General features: G+C 55.9%; 2 protein-coding genes across 5 annotated transcripts in view; one reads left to right on the top strand and one right to left on the bottom strand.

The window, feature by feature from the left end:
• Positions 1 to 4,115, bottom strand: part of GRIK5 (glutamate ionotropic receptor kainate type subunit 5) — a 48,741-nt gene extending 44,626 nt beyond the window's left edge. For both annotated transcript variants that reach the window (XM_087870829.1, XM_045777081.2), the window contains exon 1: positions 3,184 to 4,115. The gene's annotated coding sequence lies outside the window, so the exon portion shown is untranslated. The remainder of the gene's footprint in view (positions 1 to 3,183) is intronic.
• A 4,154-nt stretch (positions 4,116 to 8,269) lies between these two features.
• ZNF574 (zinc finger protein 574) lies at positions 8,270 to 13,833 on the top strand. Of its 3 annotated transcripts, none has more exons than XM_087870830.1 (2): positions 8,270 to 8,291; positions 10,853 to 13,833. In XM_087870830.1, exon 2 carries the CDS (start codon positions 10,873 to 10,875, stop codon positions 13,561 to 13,563), a length of 2,691 nt encoding a protein of 896 aa, XP_087726956.1. In that variant the 5' UTR covers positions 8,270 to 8,291; positions 10,853 to 10,872; the 3' UTR covers positions 13,564 to 13,833. The 3 variants fall into 3 exon arrangements, with proteins under 3 accessions (XP_087726956.1, XP_045633138.1, XP_045633221.1); XM_045777182.2 differs by lacking the exon at positions 8,270 to 8,291 and adding an exon at positions 8,308 to 8,451; XM_045777265.2 differs by lacking the exon at positions 8,270 to 8,291 and adding an exon at positions 8,716 to 10,610.
• Positions 13,834 to 20,162: the final 6,329 nt, after the last annotated feature.

The following is a 20,162-nucleotide window of genomic DNA, read 5'->3' as shown; positions in this document are numbered from 1 at the left end:
GGGGGACTCTCAGGTAAGAGCGAATTCCAGGGACCGTCCCTACTGCAACAGGAAACCAGGAAGTGCCACCCCCCACCCAGTCCCGCCCCTGTCTCTGGGCAGGCAGCTGTTACTAGGCAACAGAAACTGGCTGGAGAGGATGCCGTGGTTGCTAGGCAACCCCATCCCAGGCCTCACTTGCCACTTTCCTGACGTCCCTGGCTCCCACAATCCCACGGGGAAAGAGGCCTGGACATCCGGGGTCTGGAGGGGAGAGTATCCGGGAGTTAAGGAAACTTGGAAAGAGAGGGGAATGATGGAGAGAGATGGAGACACACACAGAGACACACAGATGGAGACAGATGGATGGATCTGAGGCAGCCAAGGGGCTAAAAAAAAAAAAAAAGTAGAGAGAGAGAAGGGAGAAACAGAGAGACAAAAATAGGAAGAGAGGCTGAGACAGAGAAAATACAAAGAGACTCAGAAAAAGGGAAAGAGAAAAACAAGCAGAAATACAAGAGAACAAGAAAATAAGAAGACAGAAAAGGGGGGGATAGAGATGGAGACGACAGAGAAATTTCTGGGAGGTAAGGACAGGACTAGGAGGAAGAGGGAAGAGGCAAGCAGGCAGGGAGCCATGGGGGTGGAGAAAGGGCAGGGCAGGGAGAGGAGCATAGGGCAGGCAGCAGAGAGGGAAATCAAGGCACAAGAGAGACACAGAAAGAACAGGAAGACAGAATGGAGAGAGGACACAATCCCACTTGAGATGCCACCAAAGTAGCTGGAAGAGTGAGTAAGGCAGGGAGGGAGCTGCTTGACAAAGCAGGTGCCACACTGCAGCCCCCCACCCTGCTCTGGGGAGCTGAAGAGTAGGGGGAAACAGTGTATCTTTGCTCCCCAGAACGGCCCCATCCCAGGGAGTTAGAGCCCTCAGGGTGCCCCAGCCTTCTGTGAAACCCCCCTCCCCAGAGAAGGACTGAGTTTGGCTAGATGCACAGTTTCTCCTGGCCAAGAGCCAGCCCCCAATGGAAGGGACATTGGGTTTCCAGGGGAAAGGGTTAGTGTGAATCTTAGAGTTCTGTGAGGTGAGCCCAGGGGTCTCCCTGAACCCCCACTGGACCCCCAATAGAAGGGGGGCTTGAGCTAGTGAGATAGCAGAATGAAATCTGCCAGGGGAAGAAGAAGGCACAATGCAATGCTTCGGACCATCCTTGCGGCCAGGAGAACCTGAGGCAGGGCAGCAGGAGACCCTATCAGTCCCTGCTCTGTCCCGACTCCCACCTGACCTTGAGCAGGTCCCTCTCTCAGGGCCTCTGCGAAAGGTGGGCTGGGGGTGGGAGGGCATCCTGGACAGGCTGGGGGCTCCAGATGGTCATTTGGATCTGAAGTGAAGGCTTCAAGGGTGGAGGAGCAAGGCAAGTTGGACACCAGGAAGGAGAACTCACAGGGGGAGGGCTGTGGAGGGTGGGGTTTAGAGAGAGGCAGGAGCGAAGGGGGGGAGGGTCATCCCAAGACACCGGGTGCTTCTGGGGGCAAATCGGGGAACAGAAACTGGAGGACAGGGAAGCCTGAGGGAGACAGGGGCCAGGAGGGCAGGGTCCCACAGGTGGCAGACATGGGTGGGAAAAGAAAGAGTGTGGGGGCTAGGGTCGGGGGGCAATGGATGGACAAAGACATACAGAAAGGCACAGACAGAAAGACAGACAGGCCAAAAAGAAGTAACTGGGGCTAACTGAGAGAGAAGGACACACACACGTTACCTAGATGTGAAACACCAAAAGACACAGAGACAAGCCAGCCACCGTGAGGCAGGGAAGCAGGCAGGCCTGAGCCCCACAGGCCCAGACACTCAGGCAAAGCCAGCTGAAGATGGAAGCACGGCAGCCAAATGGGCAGAAGGAGCCGAGCGAGGGGCCCTGCCAGGGGAGGGAGACAGACAGGCGGGCAAGCAGGAGACATGGCCAAGGTGAGAAGGGAAATCGGTGAGACAAACGGGGGGGGGGGGGGGAGACCACAGGTGCAAAGATTGCAGTGAGGGGAAAAGTCAGAAAACTGAACAGGAAGAGAGCTAGGTGGAAAGAGAAAGAGAAGAATGAGTGTCAGAACCACACAGCAGATCTAGAGAAGGGGAAGGGGCCAGTGGGACACGCACAAACTAGAAGAAATGACAGTGAGGGCCAAGGAGGGAAATGAGGCAGGGAAGAAGAGTGAGTAACCTGGAGGGGCACAGGCAGGGACAGGGCAAGCACCCACGTAAGGGGGCCCGGTCCACATTGAGGTGCATCCACCCAGGGGATCTGAAGGAGGGTGGTCAATCTCCGGAGCCCACAAACCCCAAGGCATGGGGAATGAGGACCCATAGGCCAGGCCAGGATGCAGAAATGAGCAGAGGATGGGGGGTGGGTGAGACCACCAAGGAAAAGGCAAAGTGGACCCCAGAGTGGCTAAGGAGAGAGGTGTGGATCTGTGGGAGGAGGGAGGAAAAGTGAACAGGAAGACAGCCTCCAAGTGCAGGGGGAGAGGAGGAGGACAGGGGAGCAGGGCCACAGGCAGAGCAAAGAGTGGACAGAGAGAAATGGACAGAGAGCCACACCTGGCGGCGTGGGTACCACCAAAAGAGTCATACAAGAGACAGGGGAGTTTTGAGAGAGAGAGAGATCAACAGAGGGACACCAAGAGTTAGTCTAACAGCAAAGAAGAGAGAAGTTGGACAGAATCAGAGAGAGGCCCAAGACACACACGAAATGGAGATCATAAAACAGAAAGACATTTCCAGGAGTCAGAGAGTGGATCGGATAGGGATGGGCCCGTGGCAGGTGGAGAGGATGAGCCTCCGAGGAAAGAAGATAGGCGGAAAGAGAGAGAGAGAGAGCGCAGAGCCGGTCACCGTGGGACCGCGGCTGGAGAAAGCAGGGGCAGAGACTGGCCGGGAGTCCGGGACAAGGAGTGAGCCCACAAGTATGAGCCAGGCAGCCCCTCAGGACCCTGGGGGCTGGGGGCTGGGGGCTGGGGGTGAGGCTGAGCTGTGCACCACGAAGGGTGAGGAGAGGCTGAGGGGAACGGCGGTTGGGAGATGGGGGACACGAGGCAGGGCCCTACTTGGGGAGGGGCAGGGGGACGTGGGGGCCCCACCAGGCGGCCGTGAGCCCAGCCTTCCAGGACCCAGGCTGTCCCCAGCCCAACCCCCGCCCCGCAGACACTCACGGATCCTGGTGGGACGGAGGGCTGGGCTCCCTCGAGGCCCGAGAAAGACAGCAGGGAGATGCTCTGGCGCTGGGTGGTGGTGTGGCCGGGGCGGGGGGAGAGGGCAGTCCACAGGGCCCCCTCCCCCGCCACCAACAGTGGCCCCCAACTAGTCCAAAACAGGGGGTCCCCAGGAGCAAGGAGGAAGGACAGGTGGAAGCGGAGAGGGCGGGCCGGGGCAGGGAGAAAGGGGAAAGGAGAAAATGGAGGAGAGAAGGGGAGAGAGGAGAGGGGGAAGGAGCAAATGGAGGGGAAGGAGGGAGGAAAGGAGGAGAGGAAGGTGAAAATGGAAGGGAGGGGGGCACAGGCAAAGCCGGGGGAGGGGGAAGCCGGCCCAGGAAAGGGCCCCCGCCCCCTCCCCTAGCCGGGCCGGCCTGGGGGGGCCACGGGGGGCGAGGACTGGCTGGAGACCAGGAAGCCGGCCATCAGGAGGAGTGGGGGAGGGGAGGGCTAGATTGGGGGGAGGGGGCCACCCCTTCCCCCCTCCCCCCTGGAGCCTTGGCCCTGCCCTGGATGTGGCAAGGGCCTGGAGTCCTCAAGCCCTCAGCCCCCAAGGGAAAACCATGCTAGGGGCGGGGAGAAGCCAAGGGGTGGAGGGGCTGGGGAGGACGGGGTGCTGGGAGACCCGGAGAGCCGAGAGGGGGGCTGGCGAGGTGGAGGGATGGGGAGGAGGGAGAGGAGGAGGGAGGGAAGGATGGAGACGAGCAGGTGGAAGAGGAAGGCGGAGGAGGGTGGAGTGTCCCGGGGGCGCCTGGTGCAGGGCCTCGGTGGGAGGGCCTGGCCACAGACTCCTGGTCCCCTGCGAGGCGCAGCCGCCGGCTCTGGGTCCCTAGCTGGGCCTGCCTCCCTGCTGCTGGCCACCGCCACCACCGCCACTGCCGCCACCGCCACTGCCGCCAACACCACCACCACCACCACCACCACCCCCTCCGCCGCCACCACCTCTCCTTCTCCCCTCCGAGGCCGCCGCCTGCCTGCCTGCCCGCCCGCCGCCCGCGCTGGGTCCTGGAGCGCGGGGGGCGGGGGGAGAGAGAGGAGGGAGAGAGGGAGGGAGGCAGGGAGGAGGGCGGGCAGGAGGAAGGGAGGGCGGCAGGCGGAGAAAGAGGAGGGAGGGGAGTCAGGGGGGAGGGGGAGGCCGTATTGGTCGGAGCTGGGGGGCCCGCGAGGAGAATGCTGATGAGGGGAAGGCGCTGCATTGGACAGAGGGCCCACCCCCCCACCCCTCGTGTGGCCACCCCCTCCACCACCATGCCACCGCCCTGCCCAGGAGCCCACAGAGATTAGAGGCAGGGAGACCTGAGGAGAAGGCCATGGAGCTGGCGGGTAGAGGGCTACAGAGATCAAGATAAATGCAGAGGAATAGCAAGATGGCCATCAAAACTCACAGAGGTGGGCCAAGGTCCACAAACCCCACAAGGACAAGGACAGGGAAAAGCCCAGAGAAAAGAGAGAAAAGCCCATGGAAACATAGGAGCAGACCAGAGACAGCAAAGGACCTCAGAGATGAGGACAGCTGGTGGACACAGAGAGCCCCCCAAGAAGATGGAGAGAGGCCCATGGGAACAGAAAGCACTCCTCAGACATGGGGAGTGGTCCATGGGGCCGGGAGAAGGCCACAAAAATGGGAATAAGGATGCATATCACAGAGACAGGGAGGTGGGCCAAGCAAAGTGGGAAAAGGTCACAGAAATGGGCATGGGGGAAACAGATACCAGGAACCCATGAAAACAAGGATGTGTGGACACAAGAGGTCCCCTAAGGCAGGAGCAGCCAGCCCCTGGAAATAAGGGAGAAGCCCCCAGAAGTAGAAATAGCCCCCACGGAGGGGAAGGGGTGGATGCGGAGTATGGGAATTGTCTATAATGCATAGAGAAATCCTTGGGACCCACAGACATGAGCGGGTGGTGTGAAGAGGCCCTCCTTCTCAGGCCACCACCTGAGCAGAGGCAGTGGTGGGAAAGGGCAGGGAGCTAGAGGGCAGAGCCAGCCGAAGTGGGAGACTCCCTCCCAGGGAGCCCACTGCAGCTTCTCAGAGGGAACTGAGCAGGACAGGGGGATGGAAGACAGAAGCAGTGACACAGATCTTGGAGTGGGGGTGGGTGGTGCATGGCTGGGTGGGGGGTGAAATTTGGGGGGAAGGAACATGACAGTTGGCGCTGAAGGCTGAGCCCGTGACTCACCACCACCCCCAATGCTCGTGATGGGGAGGAGACACTGACACACTCACGTGCAGCCCCCCAGCACACGTGACCATATGCCTTTCACACACACACACACACACACACACACACACACACATAGGGCACATGGCAACCCTTACACCAGTCTGGCATAGAAAGCCCTCATCCCACATGGAGCATGCCTAACATACACCTGACACATACAATGTTCCCTGAAGGACCACCAACTTTGCACACACCTCCTCACTCTACATGGGCAACACCTATGGTCCCCCAACACCCACCCTCAGCTCCCGCTAAGGCTGAAAGCCTAGACTCTCACCAGCCTCTAGGCCTTTGCTTATGCAGGGACCCCAGCAAAGAATGCCTATCCTCTCTAAAATAAACCTACCCCAGAAATCTAGTCCCATGCCACCACCTCCAGAAAGACTGATCTGGTCTCAGCTTACTCCTGTATCATCAGAAAAGAAGGAACCTAGCTAGTTGACCCGGATAAACTGGGAAGTCCAAGCAGAAGGTCCGAGCAGAAAAGGGCCTGACACGCCAAGCTGGACCCTTGCATTTTCAGGTGGAAAAGGGGGCTTCAGCGGGAGTGAGAACCTGCCCAAGTGCACGGAGCCTATCAAAGGCCGAGTCTAGCTTCCAGGTTCTCTGGCTCCTGCCCCAGTTGATTTCACGCTGATGGCAAACCCATATTACCAGCTTTAGAGCTCATGCATTCCCACCAAGTTCTTTTCTCTACTTCTTGCATTCATCCACTCGACATGTCATGAGGGACAGGACCACCACCTGCCAGGCAGTAGAGCCTGGGGGCCAAGAGCATAGACCCTTGGGGCGCCTGGGTGGCACAGCGGTTAAGCGTCTGCCTTCGGCTCAGGGCGTGATCCCAGCGATCTGGGATCGAGCCCCACATCAGGCTCTTCTGCTATGAGCCTGCTTCTTCCTCTCCCACTCCCCCTGCTTGTGTTCCCTCTCTCGCTGGCTGTCTCTATCTCTGTCGAATAAATAAATAAAACCTTTAAAAAAAAAAAAAAAAAAAAAAAAGAGCATAGACCCTTGAGTAGACTCCTGGGTTGGAACCCTGGCTCTGTCTCCTCCTAAAGATAGGCAAGCTACTTAACTTCTCTGGGCCCCAGTCTCTTTGTAAAGTGAGAACAGTAACTCTTCCCTCCTAGGGTTGTTGAAATGATTAAACTGATAAGGCGTACAAAGCAGTAAACACAATACTTAGCACATCATAACACATTCAGAACATATTAGCTATTATTACTGAGTTCCTTGAAGTCCTAATAAAAATAATTCTTACATAGTGTTTACTCTGTGCCTCACAACCATGACACAGGGGCTATTATCCTCATTTCACAGATGAGGAAACTGAGGCACAGGGGAGTTGACTTGTCCAAGACAATAGCTAGAAAGTGGCCAGGTCAGGATTTCAATCCAGACAGCCTGGTTTAATTACACTGGCTTGGTGTTAGGGATTTTAATTTAGGGGAAAGTTAGGACACCCAGTTAGAAACCATTTGAAGGACACAGCAAAGGTGATGACCAAAGAGTCAGACCTGTCCTGCTCTGTATTTGGGGTCCCTAGTAGTTGTGTTTTTTTGTTTCTTTTGGGTTTTTTTTGTTTGTTTGTTTGTTTTTTGACAGGGAGACAGAGCACAAGCAGGGGGAACAGCAGGCTGAGGGAGGAGAAATGGGCTTCCCGCTGAGCGAGGAGCCCGACAAGGGACTCGATTCCAGTACCCTGGGATCATAACCTGAGCTGAAGGTATACGATTAACTGACTGAGCCACCCTGACGTCCCCCTCAGTAGCTTTTAGCCTCAGAAAGGTAAAAAACCAAATCCTCTGAGACTCAGTTTATTCATTTGAGAAATGGGGGGGGGGGCAGCTAGTTAGAACAAGTGAATTTCTTGCAACTTCCCAGTCCTCGCGTTCACAGAGTAGCTCTGGAAACATAACAGCACGCTGAAGAGGAGATGAATAGGAATGGGCAGGGTCCCTTGGACAAAGGGAGACTCTACCCTCTGAGTCGCCCTGGGTCAGCCTAAGAGGAAGGCACCATGGAAGGTAGCAGAGCAGAGTCCATCTGCTACAGGGTCACTTTCTGCAGGTTCTCACCCTAGTTGTCCTTCAGGTCTTCTACCCCCCACACTCCCCGTTTCTTCCAATGAAGCTGTCTTTGCTTTTTCTTTATTCCATTTTCCATTTCCTCCCTCCTTCACGTTTTCCTCCCTCCCTCAGATCCCCGCGCTCCTTGCTTCCCCTTTGACATTTCTCCTTTCCCCTCCCTCAATGTCCCTCGGTCTTTCTCCCCTTCCTTCTTGCTGCCTTCGTTCCTCTTTCTAATAAAAGGAGTCTGGTGCCTCAGTTTCCCTTTTTACTCCCTCCATGTGCTTGGTGCTGCAGTTTTCCCTCCCCGCTTCGCGCTGACAGGTGCTTCACTTTCTCCCTTCACTCCTCGGGGGTTCCTGCGCCACGGCTCCCCCGCCCCCACCCTCTGGGTGTCGTGTGCCTCAATTTCTCCAATTTCCCCCCTCGAACCCGACCCGACTCCTGCCCGGCGCCCCCAAGATGGCGCCCGCAGCCTCGCTCCGCCGCCTGACGTCACCGCGCTGCCCTCCCTTCTTCAGGCGTCAGGCGGAGTCGACGAGAAGCTGGAGGAGGAGCATCCTCCAGGGGGCTTAAGGAGGCGGACACTATCAGCCCGGGGGCCGACCCGTGAGGGGACATCGCTGAAGGATTGGTTAGGCACTGCGGCGGATCCCGACGCTCCATACTATTGGCCCAAGGCTCAGAGACGTGAGCGTCGATTGGTCAAACGGCAGGAGCCAGACGGACGCTGATTGGGCGCGTTCCGCCGTTCGCGGAGCGGCCGAGGAGGAAGGTAGGCGGGGCGTTGCTGAGGGCGATTGGGGGCGAGAGCGAGGCTGCGGAGCAGACGAGAGGCGACGGCGGGAGCTAGAGAGGGCGCAGCGGTAGGGTGGCCGCGCGAGGGGAGCGGCGGCCCGGGCCTAGGCCCGGGACGTGCGAGACGGCGGAGGCGGGTGAGTGCGGGCGGGCGCGCGACAGGCCGGCCCGGCTCCCCCCTTCCCCCGCTCCCGGCCTCCCCACGCCACCCCGCCTGCGCACTGAGGGCCGGAGGGGGCGCGCGCCGGGCGGGGAGGGCGGAGCAGCACCAACGGCCTGCGGGGCGCGCGGGCGGCCGGGCGGGGGGCCGGGTGGGGAAGGGGGCTAGAGTCGTGTGCTGGGCTGAGTGAGGAGGGGCGGGGCTCGGGCCGGGGGCTGGGAGGGACCTGGGTGGGAAGGGAGGTGTTAGAGCTGCCCCGGGGAGAGTCTCCCAGGCTCCAGGGGGTATCCGGGCCAAGGTCTGGTGGTGGGGCCTGCCAGGACCGAAGCGGGGTGGTCGGTTAGAGGAGGCTTGAGTGTCTGGGGAGGGGGTTAGGGCGTGAGAAAAGAGGATATTAAGTTAACATATAAGGAGATAAACATAGTTAACGCCTGGAAGGAATTAGACCAGGGAGAGGGGCTTGGTGTGAAAAGATATTAGCAAACGAATATCCCTGGAGGGAGGATTTGGAGCTGAGGCAGAGGTCCGGGTATTGAGAATGGGGTTACATTAATGTGAAGAGGAGTTGGGGGGGTACCGTTGGAATGGGTTGAGAGGAGTCTCTGTGCAAAGGGTTATGTTACGTGAAAAGGATGTCTGGGTGTCCCTAGGATAGGTTGGGTAGAGGTAATGTTTTTGAAAAGTACAGGGAATTAGGTCAAGGTGAAGAGTGGGAATTGGGTATCCCTGGAGGTTAGGGTGGTGGAAAGGTCCCTGTGCTAAGTAGGGGAAGGTCCTGGTATCGCTGGAATGAGAATGAGCTGTTAGGTTGACAAGAAGTTGGGGGTCTGGGTATCCCCAGGGTGAGAGGAAGAGGGGCCTGGCTATCCTCTGTCTAACTTGGGGGGCGGAGGGGTTCAGCATAAGAAGGTAGTGTCTGGGTGTTCCTAAAGGGGATTTGGGCAATGGGGGGAGTATGTGTGAAAGTTTAAGCCTTTGTGAAGGGTAGTCTGGATCTCCCTGGATTGGGTTAGAGCATGTGCTGGAATCTTTTTGCAAAGGAGAGAAACTAAGTTATGAAGAGGGGGTCTGAGCATCCCTGGAATGGGTTAGAGCAGGGTTGGGTCTTTTTGCAAAGAAGAGGGGTTTATGCTGATATAAAGAGGGGATCTGGGCATCCCTAGAATGGTCTAGGGTGGGAAAGGGTCTTTTTGCAAAGAAGAAAAGCTTGGGTATTTTAATGTGAAAGGGGGTCTGGGTGTCCCTGGCATGGGTTAGGCACATGGGTTTGTAAAGAAGGGTTTAAGTTGACGTGAAGACCACATCTGGGCATCCCTGAAATGGGTTAGGCGGGGTCATTTTGTAAAGAAGAGGGGCTGAGGTTGATATGAAGAGGCACCTGGAGCATCCCTGTAGTGGTTGGGGTAGAAGAGGGGATCTGGGTACCCCAGGGGGGATTAGAATTGTAGGTGAGGTCTCATTGTAAAGAAGTAATTACTGTGAAGAGTGTCTAAGACACGAGTTGGGGTGACGGGTAGAATATAGGTGTGAAGAAAGGGTTAGGCTTTTGTGAAGTGGGGCTGAGTATTCTGGATAGCGGGTTAGGGCTGTGGGAGAGGGCTTTGATTTGTAGAGAAGTTTAAGTACTTTGAAGAGGGGGAGGTGGGTATCATGGGGAAGTGGTCACGGAGGCAAAACTGTAGGTGTAGTGATGGGTTAGGCCAACATGAGACAAGTTGGGTGAGGGAAGGGCGAGTATGATGTGAGGGATCTGGGCACCAGAGGGAGAGACAGTGTGTAACAGGCCTATGTAAAGGAGAAGGGCTGTACCATGCGCAGAAAGTGGCAGGTCCTTGGGGCAGTTTGAGTCCTCTGGTGTAAAAAGATGTCAGGAACCTAGAGGAGGGAACAGGAGGAGGGGGGCTGGGAGAAGTGGCAGCAATTAGGGCCTGTGAAGACTCCCCCAGGCACCGAGGAGCAGGAATGGGGTAGTGAGTTGGTAAGGAGAGGAAGTCAGCGGAAGAAGGCTCAAGTGCAGGGGACACAGGTTCCCGTGCGATGCGCGCGGCTCTGGGCCTGGTGAGAGGCATGGGAGGTGAGGGGTTGGACAGGTTACCAGGATCTGGTGGGTGGAGTTTGATGCACATTGATTCAGAGGTGAGACTTGGGGTAGATTCTGGGAAGGGACTGCTGGGAAAGCTCTGTGCTTGGTAGACTTGTGTGTTCAGGGGAGGAAGGATTGCTAGGGAGGGGGCTGGGACTGGTAAATGGAAGCAAGAAGTTAGAGGGTAAAATACAAGGTTTTGGCGGGGAGTGCTAAAGGGAAAAAATTGTCCCTGAGAAGGACGGGGGAAACAGCAGTTTAGCTGGGATTTGTCCCCACCTCTTTCTTTTCACAGCCCAGGGCCTTGCTGCCGCCATGACCGAGGAATCCGAGGAGACAGTCTTGTACATTGAGCACCGCTATGTCTGCTCCGAGTGCAACCAGCTGTATGGGTCCCTGGAGGAGGTGCTCATGCACCAGAACTCCCATGTGCCCCAGCAGCACTTCGAGCTGGTGGGTGTGGCTGACCCTGGAGTCACGGTGGCCACGGAGGCAGCTTCCGGCACGGGCCTCTATCAGACCCTGGTGCAGGAGAGCCAGTACCAGTGCCTGGAGTGCGGACAGCTGCTCATGTCCCCTAGCCAGCTCCTGGAGCACCAGGAGCTGCACCTGAAGATGATGGCTCCCCCGGAGGCGGTGCCGGCAGAGCCGCCACCCAAGGCACCCACACTGAGCTCTAGTACCATCCACTACGAGTGTGTGGATTGCAAGGCTCTCTTCGCCAGCCAGGAGCTCTGGCTGAACCACCGGCAGACACACCTCCGGGGCACTCCCACCAAGCCTCCGGGCCCGGTGGTCCTGGGGTCCCCGGTGGTCCTGGGGCCCCCCGTGGGCCAGGCCCGTGTGGCCGTGGAGCACTCCTACCGCAAGGCAGAGGAGGGTGGGGAAGGGGCAGCTGTCCCTTCTGCTGCCGCCGCCACCACTGAGGTAGTGACTGAGGTGGAGCTGCTCCTCTACAAGTGCTCCGAGTGCTCGCAGCTCTTCCAGCTTCCAGCCGACTTCCTGGAGCACCAGGCCACCCACTTCCCTGCCCCGGTCCCAGAGTCGGAAGAGCCTGCCTTGCAGCAGGAGACCCTGACTCCATCACCCACAGAGGTGCCTGTGTCCCAGCCCGATCCCCTGCCATCCTCTGACCACAGTTATGAGTTGCGCAACGGTGAAGCCATTGGGCGTGATCGACGGGGGCGCAGGGCCCGGAGGAACAACAGTGGAGAGCCGGGCGGGACAGCCACCCAGGAGCTCTTTTGCTCCGCGTGTGACCAGCTCTTTCTCTCACCTCACCAGCTACAGCAGCATCTGCGGAGTCATCGGGAGGGCGTCTTTAAGTGCCCTCTGTGCAGTCGCGTCTTCCCCAGCCCTTCCAGTCTAGACCAGCACCTCGGAGACCATAGCAGTGAGTCTCACTTCCTGTGTGTGGACTGCGGCCTGGCCTTTGGCACAGAGGCCCTGCTCCTAGCCCACCGGCGAGCCCACACCCCAAATCCTCTGCACTCGTGTCCATGTGGAAAGACCTTCGTCAACCTCACCAAGTTCCTGTATCATCGGCGTACACACGGGGCGGGGGGCGTCCCCCTGCCCACCACACCGGTTCCCCCCGAGGAGCCTGTCATTGGGTTCCCTGAGCCAGCTGCGGCAGAGACTGGAGAGTCCGAGGCGCCAGAGCCTCCTGTGACCGAAGAGAGCTCAGGAGGGCCAGCTGCCTCGGGCACCTACCGCTGCCTCCTGTGTAGCCGCGAGTTTGGCAAGGCCTTACAGCTGACCCGGCACCAGCGTTTTGTGCATCGGCTGGAGCGGCGCCATAAGTGTGGCATCTGTGGCAAGATGTTTAAGAAGAAGTCCCACGTGCGTAACCACCTGCGCACACACACAGGCGAACGGCCCTTCCCCTGCCCAGACTGCTCCAAGCCCTTCAACTCACCCGCCAACCTGGCCCGCCACCGGCTCACACACACAGGGGAGCGGCCCTACCGGTGTGGGGACTGCGGCAAGGCTTTCACGCAGAGCTCCACGCTGCGGCAGCATCGCCTGGTGCACGCCCAGCACTTCCCCTACCGCTGCCAGGAGTGTGGGGTACGTTTTCACCGCCCCTACCGCCTGCTCATGCACCGCTACCATCACACGGGCGAGTACCCCTACAAGTGTCGCGAGTGCCCCCGCTCCTTCCTGCTGCGCCGGCTGCTGGAGGTGCACCAGCTCGTGGCCCATGCCGGCCGCCAGCCCCACCGCTGCCCATCCTGTGGGGCTGCCTTCCCTTCCTCATTGCGGCTCCGGGAGCACCGCTGTGCTGCTGCTGCGGCCCAGGCCCCCCGGCGCTTCGAGTGCGGCACCTGTGGCAAGAAAGTGGGCTCAGCGGCTCGATTGCAGGCGCACGAGGCGGCCCATGCAGCTGCTGGGCCGGGCGAGGTCCTGGCTAAGGAGCCCCCGGCCCCCCGAGCCCCCCGGGCCACTCGCACGCCAGTTGCCTCCCCAACCACCCTGGGGGGCACGGCCCCCGCAGTACCTGCCGCCCCTGCCCGCCGCCGGGGCCTGGAATGTAGCGAGTGTAAGAAGCTGTTCAGCACAGAGACCTCGCTGCAGGTGCACCGGCGCATCCACACGGGGGAGCGGCCGTACCCGTGTCCGGACTGCGGCAAGGCCTTCCGTCAGAGTACCCACCTGAAGGACCACCGGCGCCTGCACACAGGCGAGCGGCCCTTTGCCTGCGAAGTGTGTGGCAAGGCCTTTGCCATCTCCATGCGCTTGGCGGAGCATCGCCGCATTCACACGGGGGAGCGGCCTTACTCCTGCCCTGACTGTGGCAAGAGCTACCGCTCCTTCTCCAACCTATGGAAGCACCGCAAGACCCACCAGCAGCAGCATCAGGCAGCCGTGCGGCAGCAGCTGGCAGAAGCCGAGGCTGCCGTTGGTCTGGCCGTCATGGAGACTGCCGTGGAGGCGCTGCCCCTGGTGGAGGCCATTGAGATCTATCCTCTGGCTGAGGCCGAGGGGGTCCAGATCAGTGGCTGACCCTGCCCCTTTTCCCTCTTCAGCGCCACCCAGGCCCTGTTGCTGAAGAACGTCCTCCAGCATCCTCTTAAGTCTCTGTAGATACTGTGCCCCTTCCTCCACCTCTCCTAACCGCCATATAAGTTCTGTAACTGGATTTATTCTCTCTTCCGAGGGGGTCGCTCTGGGGTCCTTGATATGCATAAAAGGTGCCCCACCCCACCCCCACCTTCCACCTGTTAGTGCTGGTGGCCCCAAGATGAAACAGTCAATAAAGACTGAACATTTACATGTTTTTGTCTGGCCCAACTGTGTGGGGTGGAATTTGGGAGCTGACTTTTTATGGCTTTTTCAGCATCCGGAACAGGGCCTGGCAAGTAGTAGGAGCTCAGTAGACATTTACTGAAGAGGACCTGGAGTCAGAGGGTCTGGCTCAGGGAGCAGGGACTTCACCCTGCTGCTAGAGGGGAAGCAGTGTGGCTGTCTTGCCACTAGAGGTCCCCACAGCCCCATAGAAAAACCTGAAGTTGTTTCAATTGGTGGCAGGAACACTTGGAAAAATCTTCAGAATTTTTTCTCACCACGTCTGCCCCCCACTTCTGGCCTGATGTGAGCCATCTCCCCCAAGGCCATCTGGTCTCACTACAAATCCCTGAGGGCAAATGCAGGTCTGGGAAAGGCATGATCTCCAGGGCAGTAGAGGAGGGTGGTTCCTGGGACCAGACCCAACTGCAGAGTTGGGAAGATCCTGGGGGTAGGCAGCCTCATAAGGAGAGCTACCTTGACACCCACCTAGAATTCTGGCTTAGCCAACAGACGTGGGGAGAGGGGGGGTTGGAGTGGATAGCTGGTGTTTGTCTAGTTTGTCTCAAGAACTTTCTTATGTTTTTGTAACAGTCACACTTATCTGTGAGAACACCTTGCAGGGAAGGAGTCTGAAGTTGGAAGCAGGGAGTGATTTGCCCACGGTCATTCAACCCACATAGGATAGAACTTGAATTTAAGCCTAGCTTCATCTGGTTGAATCGCCCATATGCTTCCTCTGCAGTCTGCTGCCTTCTACATACTTGGGGGGGTGGGGGTCAAGAAGATGGTGACTGGTGGGAATGCTCAGTTGCTACGCTTGTCTTGTCTCTAAGAGCCTCAGCCCAAGAAAAATAAGCCCTGCCAAGGTTACTTCATACTCCAGTCTGTCTGTTGGAGAAAATTTGTATTTCAACCCCTAATAAATGAGAGGTGAAGGGAAACTATTGAAACCAGGGAAGGGGAGGCCTGAGAGCTCTCCCACTCAGACTCTGTTACTCTCGGTCCCCTTCACTAGTCCAGTAGCCTCTGGGCACCGGGCTCAGAGATACACACTGGTTTCGCCTTACGTTCAGGTGAAAAATGAGGGCTTGAGAGAGGGAAGACTTACCAAGGCCACAGGTTGTGGACCAGGACTAGAAGCCAAGTCTCCTAACCTGTAATAGAAACTTTACTACTTGAGCCTTACTTTATTAAAGAAAAAAATCACCTGTTTGATAACCTGACTGCCCTAATGAAGAGCAGTTACCTGTTAAGCAGTTGTTTTCCAGCAGAGTGTGTGGGTCACGGGTACCATCTTTTAGTGACCTCGTGCCCTTGGAGCAACGACTCGAGCCATCTTAGCCCCGATGCCAGATTCCCTTCAATCCCCGGGTAGAGATTCATTCTCAGACTGCCTCCTCCCAAGAAAAGCAGCAAAATCCTGAAAGTTGTATCAAATAAGTGCTTAGAACATTTGGAGGCTTTATCCTTGCCAAACCCAATAAAAATCAGGTTGAATCAAGAAAAGGGACAGGAATAGGGGAGCAGGGAACCCTAAGGGTGCTGGTTGACACCAAGATTCAGCAGAGAAGAATGGCTCTGTGACAGTGGGGTCATCACCCTTCCTCAACTGTGGTTCCTTTTAAGAGTTTCTAATGAAAACTTTAGACTCCCACCCTGAGAAAAGTTGATGTGTGCAAACACATTGATGAACAAGACTCATCGTTCACCATCACCCTGCTGAAACTTGATTGTCCTCAGTTGAACCACTGTCCTAAAAAAAGATGGCAAGAATCAAACCCTTGTTGGATGCTGGGGTTTGAGTTGGACAGGGAAGGGTTCTTGAACTTTAATGTTGGTGAGGCAGTTCCCCCCAAAGATGCAGATCCAGCAAAATGGGACTGGATGAGATCCAAGAATATGCATTTTACTTTTTTTTTTTCCTAGAGAGGGAGGGAGAGAATCCCAAGCAGGCTCCACACCCAGCACGGAGCCCGACTTTGGGCTCAACCCCACTACCTGAGATACGACCTGAGCCAAAATCAAGAGTTAGATGCTTAACCGACTGAGCCACCCAAGGTGCCCCCAGGAATCTGCATTTTAAACACACCAGCTCTGGGGTTCCTGGCTGGTTCGGTCAGTAGAGAGTGCGACTCTTGATCTTGGCGTTGTGAGTTCAAGCCCCACGTTGAGTGTAGAGATTACTTAAAATCTTTAAAAATAAATAGGGGGGCCTGGGTGACTCCACTGGTTAAGCATCCTACTGTAGATTTGGAGTCAGGTCATGATCTCAGAGTCATGAGATTAAGCACCGTATTGGGCTCCACGCTGGGCGCGGAACCTGCTTAAGATTCTCTGCCTGGGGCGCCTGGGTGGCTCAGTCATTAAGCGTCTACCTTGGGCTCAGGTCATGATCTCAGCGTTCTGAGATCGAGCCCCGCATCGGGCTTCCTGCTCATCAGGGAGCCTGTTTCTCCCTCTCCCACTCCCCCTGCTTGTGTTCCCTCTCTCGCTGCCTGTCAAATAAATAAAATCTTAAAAAAAAAAAAAAAGATTCCCTCTGCCTTTCCCCGCCCAGATAAATAAACAAACACCAATTCTGATGCAGGTTGCTGACTCCTCTAAGAAGAGCCTTGCACTGCCTATTTTTAGTTGGATCTGGAAGCTGAATAAACAGAAGAAAAGTCGAGGGAACCCAACAGTGGTCCGCTAGTGTCCACTACGCTCTTGACAAGAGAAAGGCCAAGTATGACTATGAGGAAGGGCATGTGGAGCAGTCGGGCACATTCATGGGGCTGCAAGGGGATGCTCAAAGGTGTACTATCTGTGCTTGTCACAGGATGGCCTGGGTGACAAGGAACCTGGGTCTGTATGGTTCTGACCGCACCAGCCTACCGGAGGGGGCTGGACCAACTGGCCTTCCTCTATACCAACATCCCACTTCCCCATCCCTACTGACTTGTCTTGGGAGTTGGAGAGGTGCTTTTTTTTTTTTTCAATCTTGCCAAAACAATGCAGTGCTAATACGTCTTACCTAAGCGATCCAACTCCTCTTCCCGTTCTTTTCCTTTCTCCTGTCACCCCCATCCCGTCTTGTCGAATTTGCAGAATCCCAGCATCTGTGTGCCAAGCATACATCAGAGGGATGGAACAGTGACAAGGAGACATGATGCCAGTGAGAAAACCCAGTTGTTGACGCCATTTCTGATTTTCAGTGGTGAGGTCTTGGGGATCAGCCCATGGCCTGGCCTGTAAAGCCATTGTTCTTGCCAAATGACCTAGTCAAGCTGGGCACAAAAAATATGAGTGAGAGTTAATGTCACTCCAAAAAAGAGCATACCTTGTACCACCACACAACTTCAAAGTCAACTGTTTTTTAAGGGTCTTGATAGTCCTCTGGGGATGGAAGTGGGGAAGACTCACTGGCTTCCTGGCTTTCCCATAGTTCTCATTTCATGAAGACCGTGCGCTAGAGAGCTGTCCTCAGCACTTGTCATCTCATGTAATTCTTGCAACCCCACAGGGCTGGTATTGTTCATATTGTTACAGATGAAGATATTGAAGGTCAGATATCAAAAGTCACACAGCTATAAAATGGCAGAACTGAGATGTGAATTCAGAAATTTGAATTCATCCTGAATTCTGAGACTTGGTTCTGATGGGTGAAAACACGGCTCGGGCCTCACTTCTGAACATTCACTGTTTGAACAGAGGCAAAGCCAACCCCCCCTCCACCCTCTGCAGCACACACATACCCACCACCCTTACCAGAACAGAGAGGAGACCACAGGAGAGCAGGCAGCATTTCTCTCTGTACAGTTTTTACTTTTTTATTTTTTGATGTTGTTCAGATGAATGACACACTCAAGTTACAAAAATGGGGCCTTAAAAGAAGCACATTGTACAATGAACAAGCAGATTGGAGTTAAGAACACTGAAACGCTAACCCGCTACCACGAGAAGAGACAGGGAGGGGGTACGGGATGGGTAGGGAGGGGCTACCAACACAGGGGTCAGACAGAACTGAAAGTGGGGCTAACTTGCTGAGAACGGATGAAAGGCAGGTCTCCTCCAAGCCTACTCATTTCCAGACACCACTTCTTGGTCTCCCTTGCCCACTACTTGCCACCTCCTCCCCTCCCCATTCCAACCTGGTCATCTGAAGGAGTGGGTGGGAGATACCCACCCCAGATGCGGCTGAGCCACTCAGATCTTTATAAGGTGGGTGGTCATCTTGCCCTAATGCAGGCTTGGATTTGGGAGGTGAGGGTGGCAGCAGTGGGGTAGGAAGCCAGAAGGGAGCTAGCAGAGAGGAGTTGATCCAAGATCAGGCCCCTGCTTTTCCCCCAAAGACTCCTTGCCCCTTCCCCACCCCATCATGATCCAAAGGCCCTCTCTGCAAGTGGAGAGAGGCCCCAGTCACCCTGCAATTATGTAAATAAATAAATACTGAGCCCCTGGGCTTGGAGGACAGGCTGGGTGCGGGGCAGCAGGGATAGAGGAGAGGAAGGGGAGGCAGAAGGGAGGGGTCACAGACATAGTAAATAGTTGTCTCCGTCCCAGCAACACTTCTCTAGATTTTTCTCTCCTTTTTGTGTTTGTTTAACAAGGAGCTAACATTTCAAGGACAAATACTTAAAAATATACATTATTTTTTTCTTCTTTTTCGCCTTTGTCATCGTCATCTTGCTTTGGAGACTGCTGAGGTCAAAGTTCAAACCGCATGAAGGAACTGCGGCTTGGAGTTTTTGTGTATTTTTTTTTAATTTTTATTTTTTAATTTTTTTCACTTTTTTTTCCAACGTATAAAAAGGTAGCGGAGTTGTCTGTGGTTTTTTTTTTTTTTTTTTAATGGTTAAATCTTTGGTTTGTTTCTTTTTTCTCTTGGAGGCCTTTATCTCTCGCACTTGCCTTTCCCACTCGGAGGCCAGTGGGGGCCCGCGTGTCTCAATCTTGCTCAGTCGGTCTCACTCTCTCTCTCACTCAGTTTCCCCTACCCTGGGCTAAAGGGAGAGAGAGGCACCCTGGGATTTGGGTAGGCAAGGAAATTAGTCAGGTCATCACCTACAAGGCTAATCCCTTAGCCCATCTGCCCAGGGTGCAGGGCTTAGAGACCCTCTCTTAGCCTTCCCCAGGGAGGAGATGGGGGGGGGGGCTCATACCCTTCCCTCCCCTCCTGATCTTAGCCCCAACTCCTAAAGGGCTTGGGTTCCCCATCTCCATCCACTCCACTTATACCCCCACACCCTCCCTCCCACTTCCAGCCCCGACCAACCATCCCAGAAGAGAACAGAGAGGTGTTTTAGTTACTGGCTTTTTTTTTTTTTTTTTTGGCACAAAAGGCCCACCATTAGGGTAGACCCGTTCTCTGTCCCTCCCTCAAGTAGGAGGTCAGGGTTGGGGAGAAGAGAAATTCAGAAGGCTCCCCGTTCCTCCAATTCACTCATCTTCCTCTTTTTCTAGCCCAGGCCACTGGCCCCCCACCTCAGACATCTCACCTAGCCCAGAGCCTAGCTTGGGGTCTCCCTCCCCATCTCCCACATAAAGTCCCCCAGCCCCCCAACTCTCTCGCTCACACACAGACACACGGACACAGGCTCTGTACAGACCACAAAATAAAAACGATGAGATAGTTTTGTTTCCCGGAGTCGAGACAGGGGATACTGGAGTGGAAGGGGCAGGGCGGGGTGGGGGGCATGAATTCCCCATCACCTTCCCAACCCTGGCTCCCTCCAGCCCCCCAGCCCCTTGCCCTGGCTGGCCCCCAGCCAACGATATTTGGTTTCCTTTTTTTAACATTAAAGTTCTATGAGGTATTTGGTGCCTTATCTCGAGTCCTCGGGGGAGGGGGGCCCAGGGGGGAGACCTGGGGCACACTTGCCCCTCCCTCCCTCCCACCCCCTTCCCAATATTTGGTTTCACAGCTGTAGTTAAAGCTTGGGATTTGGTTATTTTTCCCCTCCCAGGAATTTCCTTTTTTTTCTTGTTTTTCTTTTCCCAGTTATGGGGGTTGGATGGGGAGGGTCCCCCCCATCCCCGGCTGCACGGGGGTCCCTCCACCAATGTCAGGGCATCGGCCCCATCCCTGCCCCTGCTTCCTCCTCTCCTCTCTGTCCCACTCCCCCCACACCGGGGTGCAGGGTGCGGGAGAGGTCCCGGGTGGCAGGACTTGATGGGAAGGAAGCAGGATGAAGTGGGTGGTGGTGAGTCCTGGATTTTCTTTCCTTTTTTCTCTTTTTTTTTCCTTTTTTTTTTTTTTTTGGTTTTTTTGTTTTTTTGGGTTTTTTTTGTTTGTTTGTCTTTTTGGTGGGTTTTTTTTTTGTTTTGTTTTTTGG

The sequence above is a fragment of the Ursus americanus genome, chromosome 21 (assembly GCF_024610735.1).
Source record: "Ursus americanus isolate L20-20 chromosome 21, mUrsAme1.1.p, whole genome shotgun sequence".
Lineage (NCBI taxonomy): Eukaryota > Metazoa > Chordata > Mammalia > Carnivora > Ursidae > Ursus > Ursus americanus.
The sequence above is the reverse complement of the archived record's forward strand: the minus strand, read 5'-3'. Positions and strand labels throughout refer to the sequence as shown.

Coding starts and splice junctions, on each gene's coding strand:
- ZNF574 (XM_087870830.1), top strand. CDS start 10,873: ATGACCGAGGAATCCGAGGAGACAGTCTTGTACATTGAGCACCGCTAT.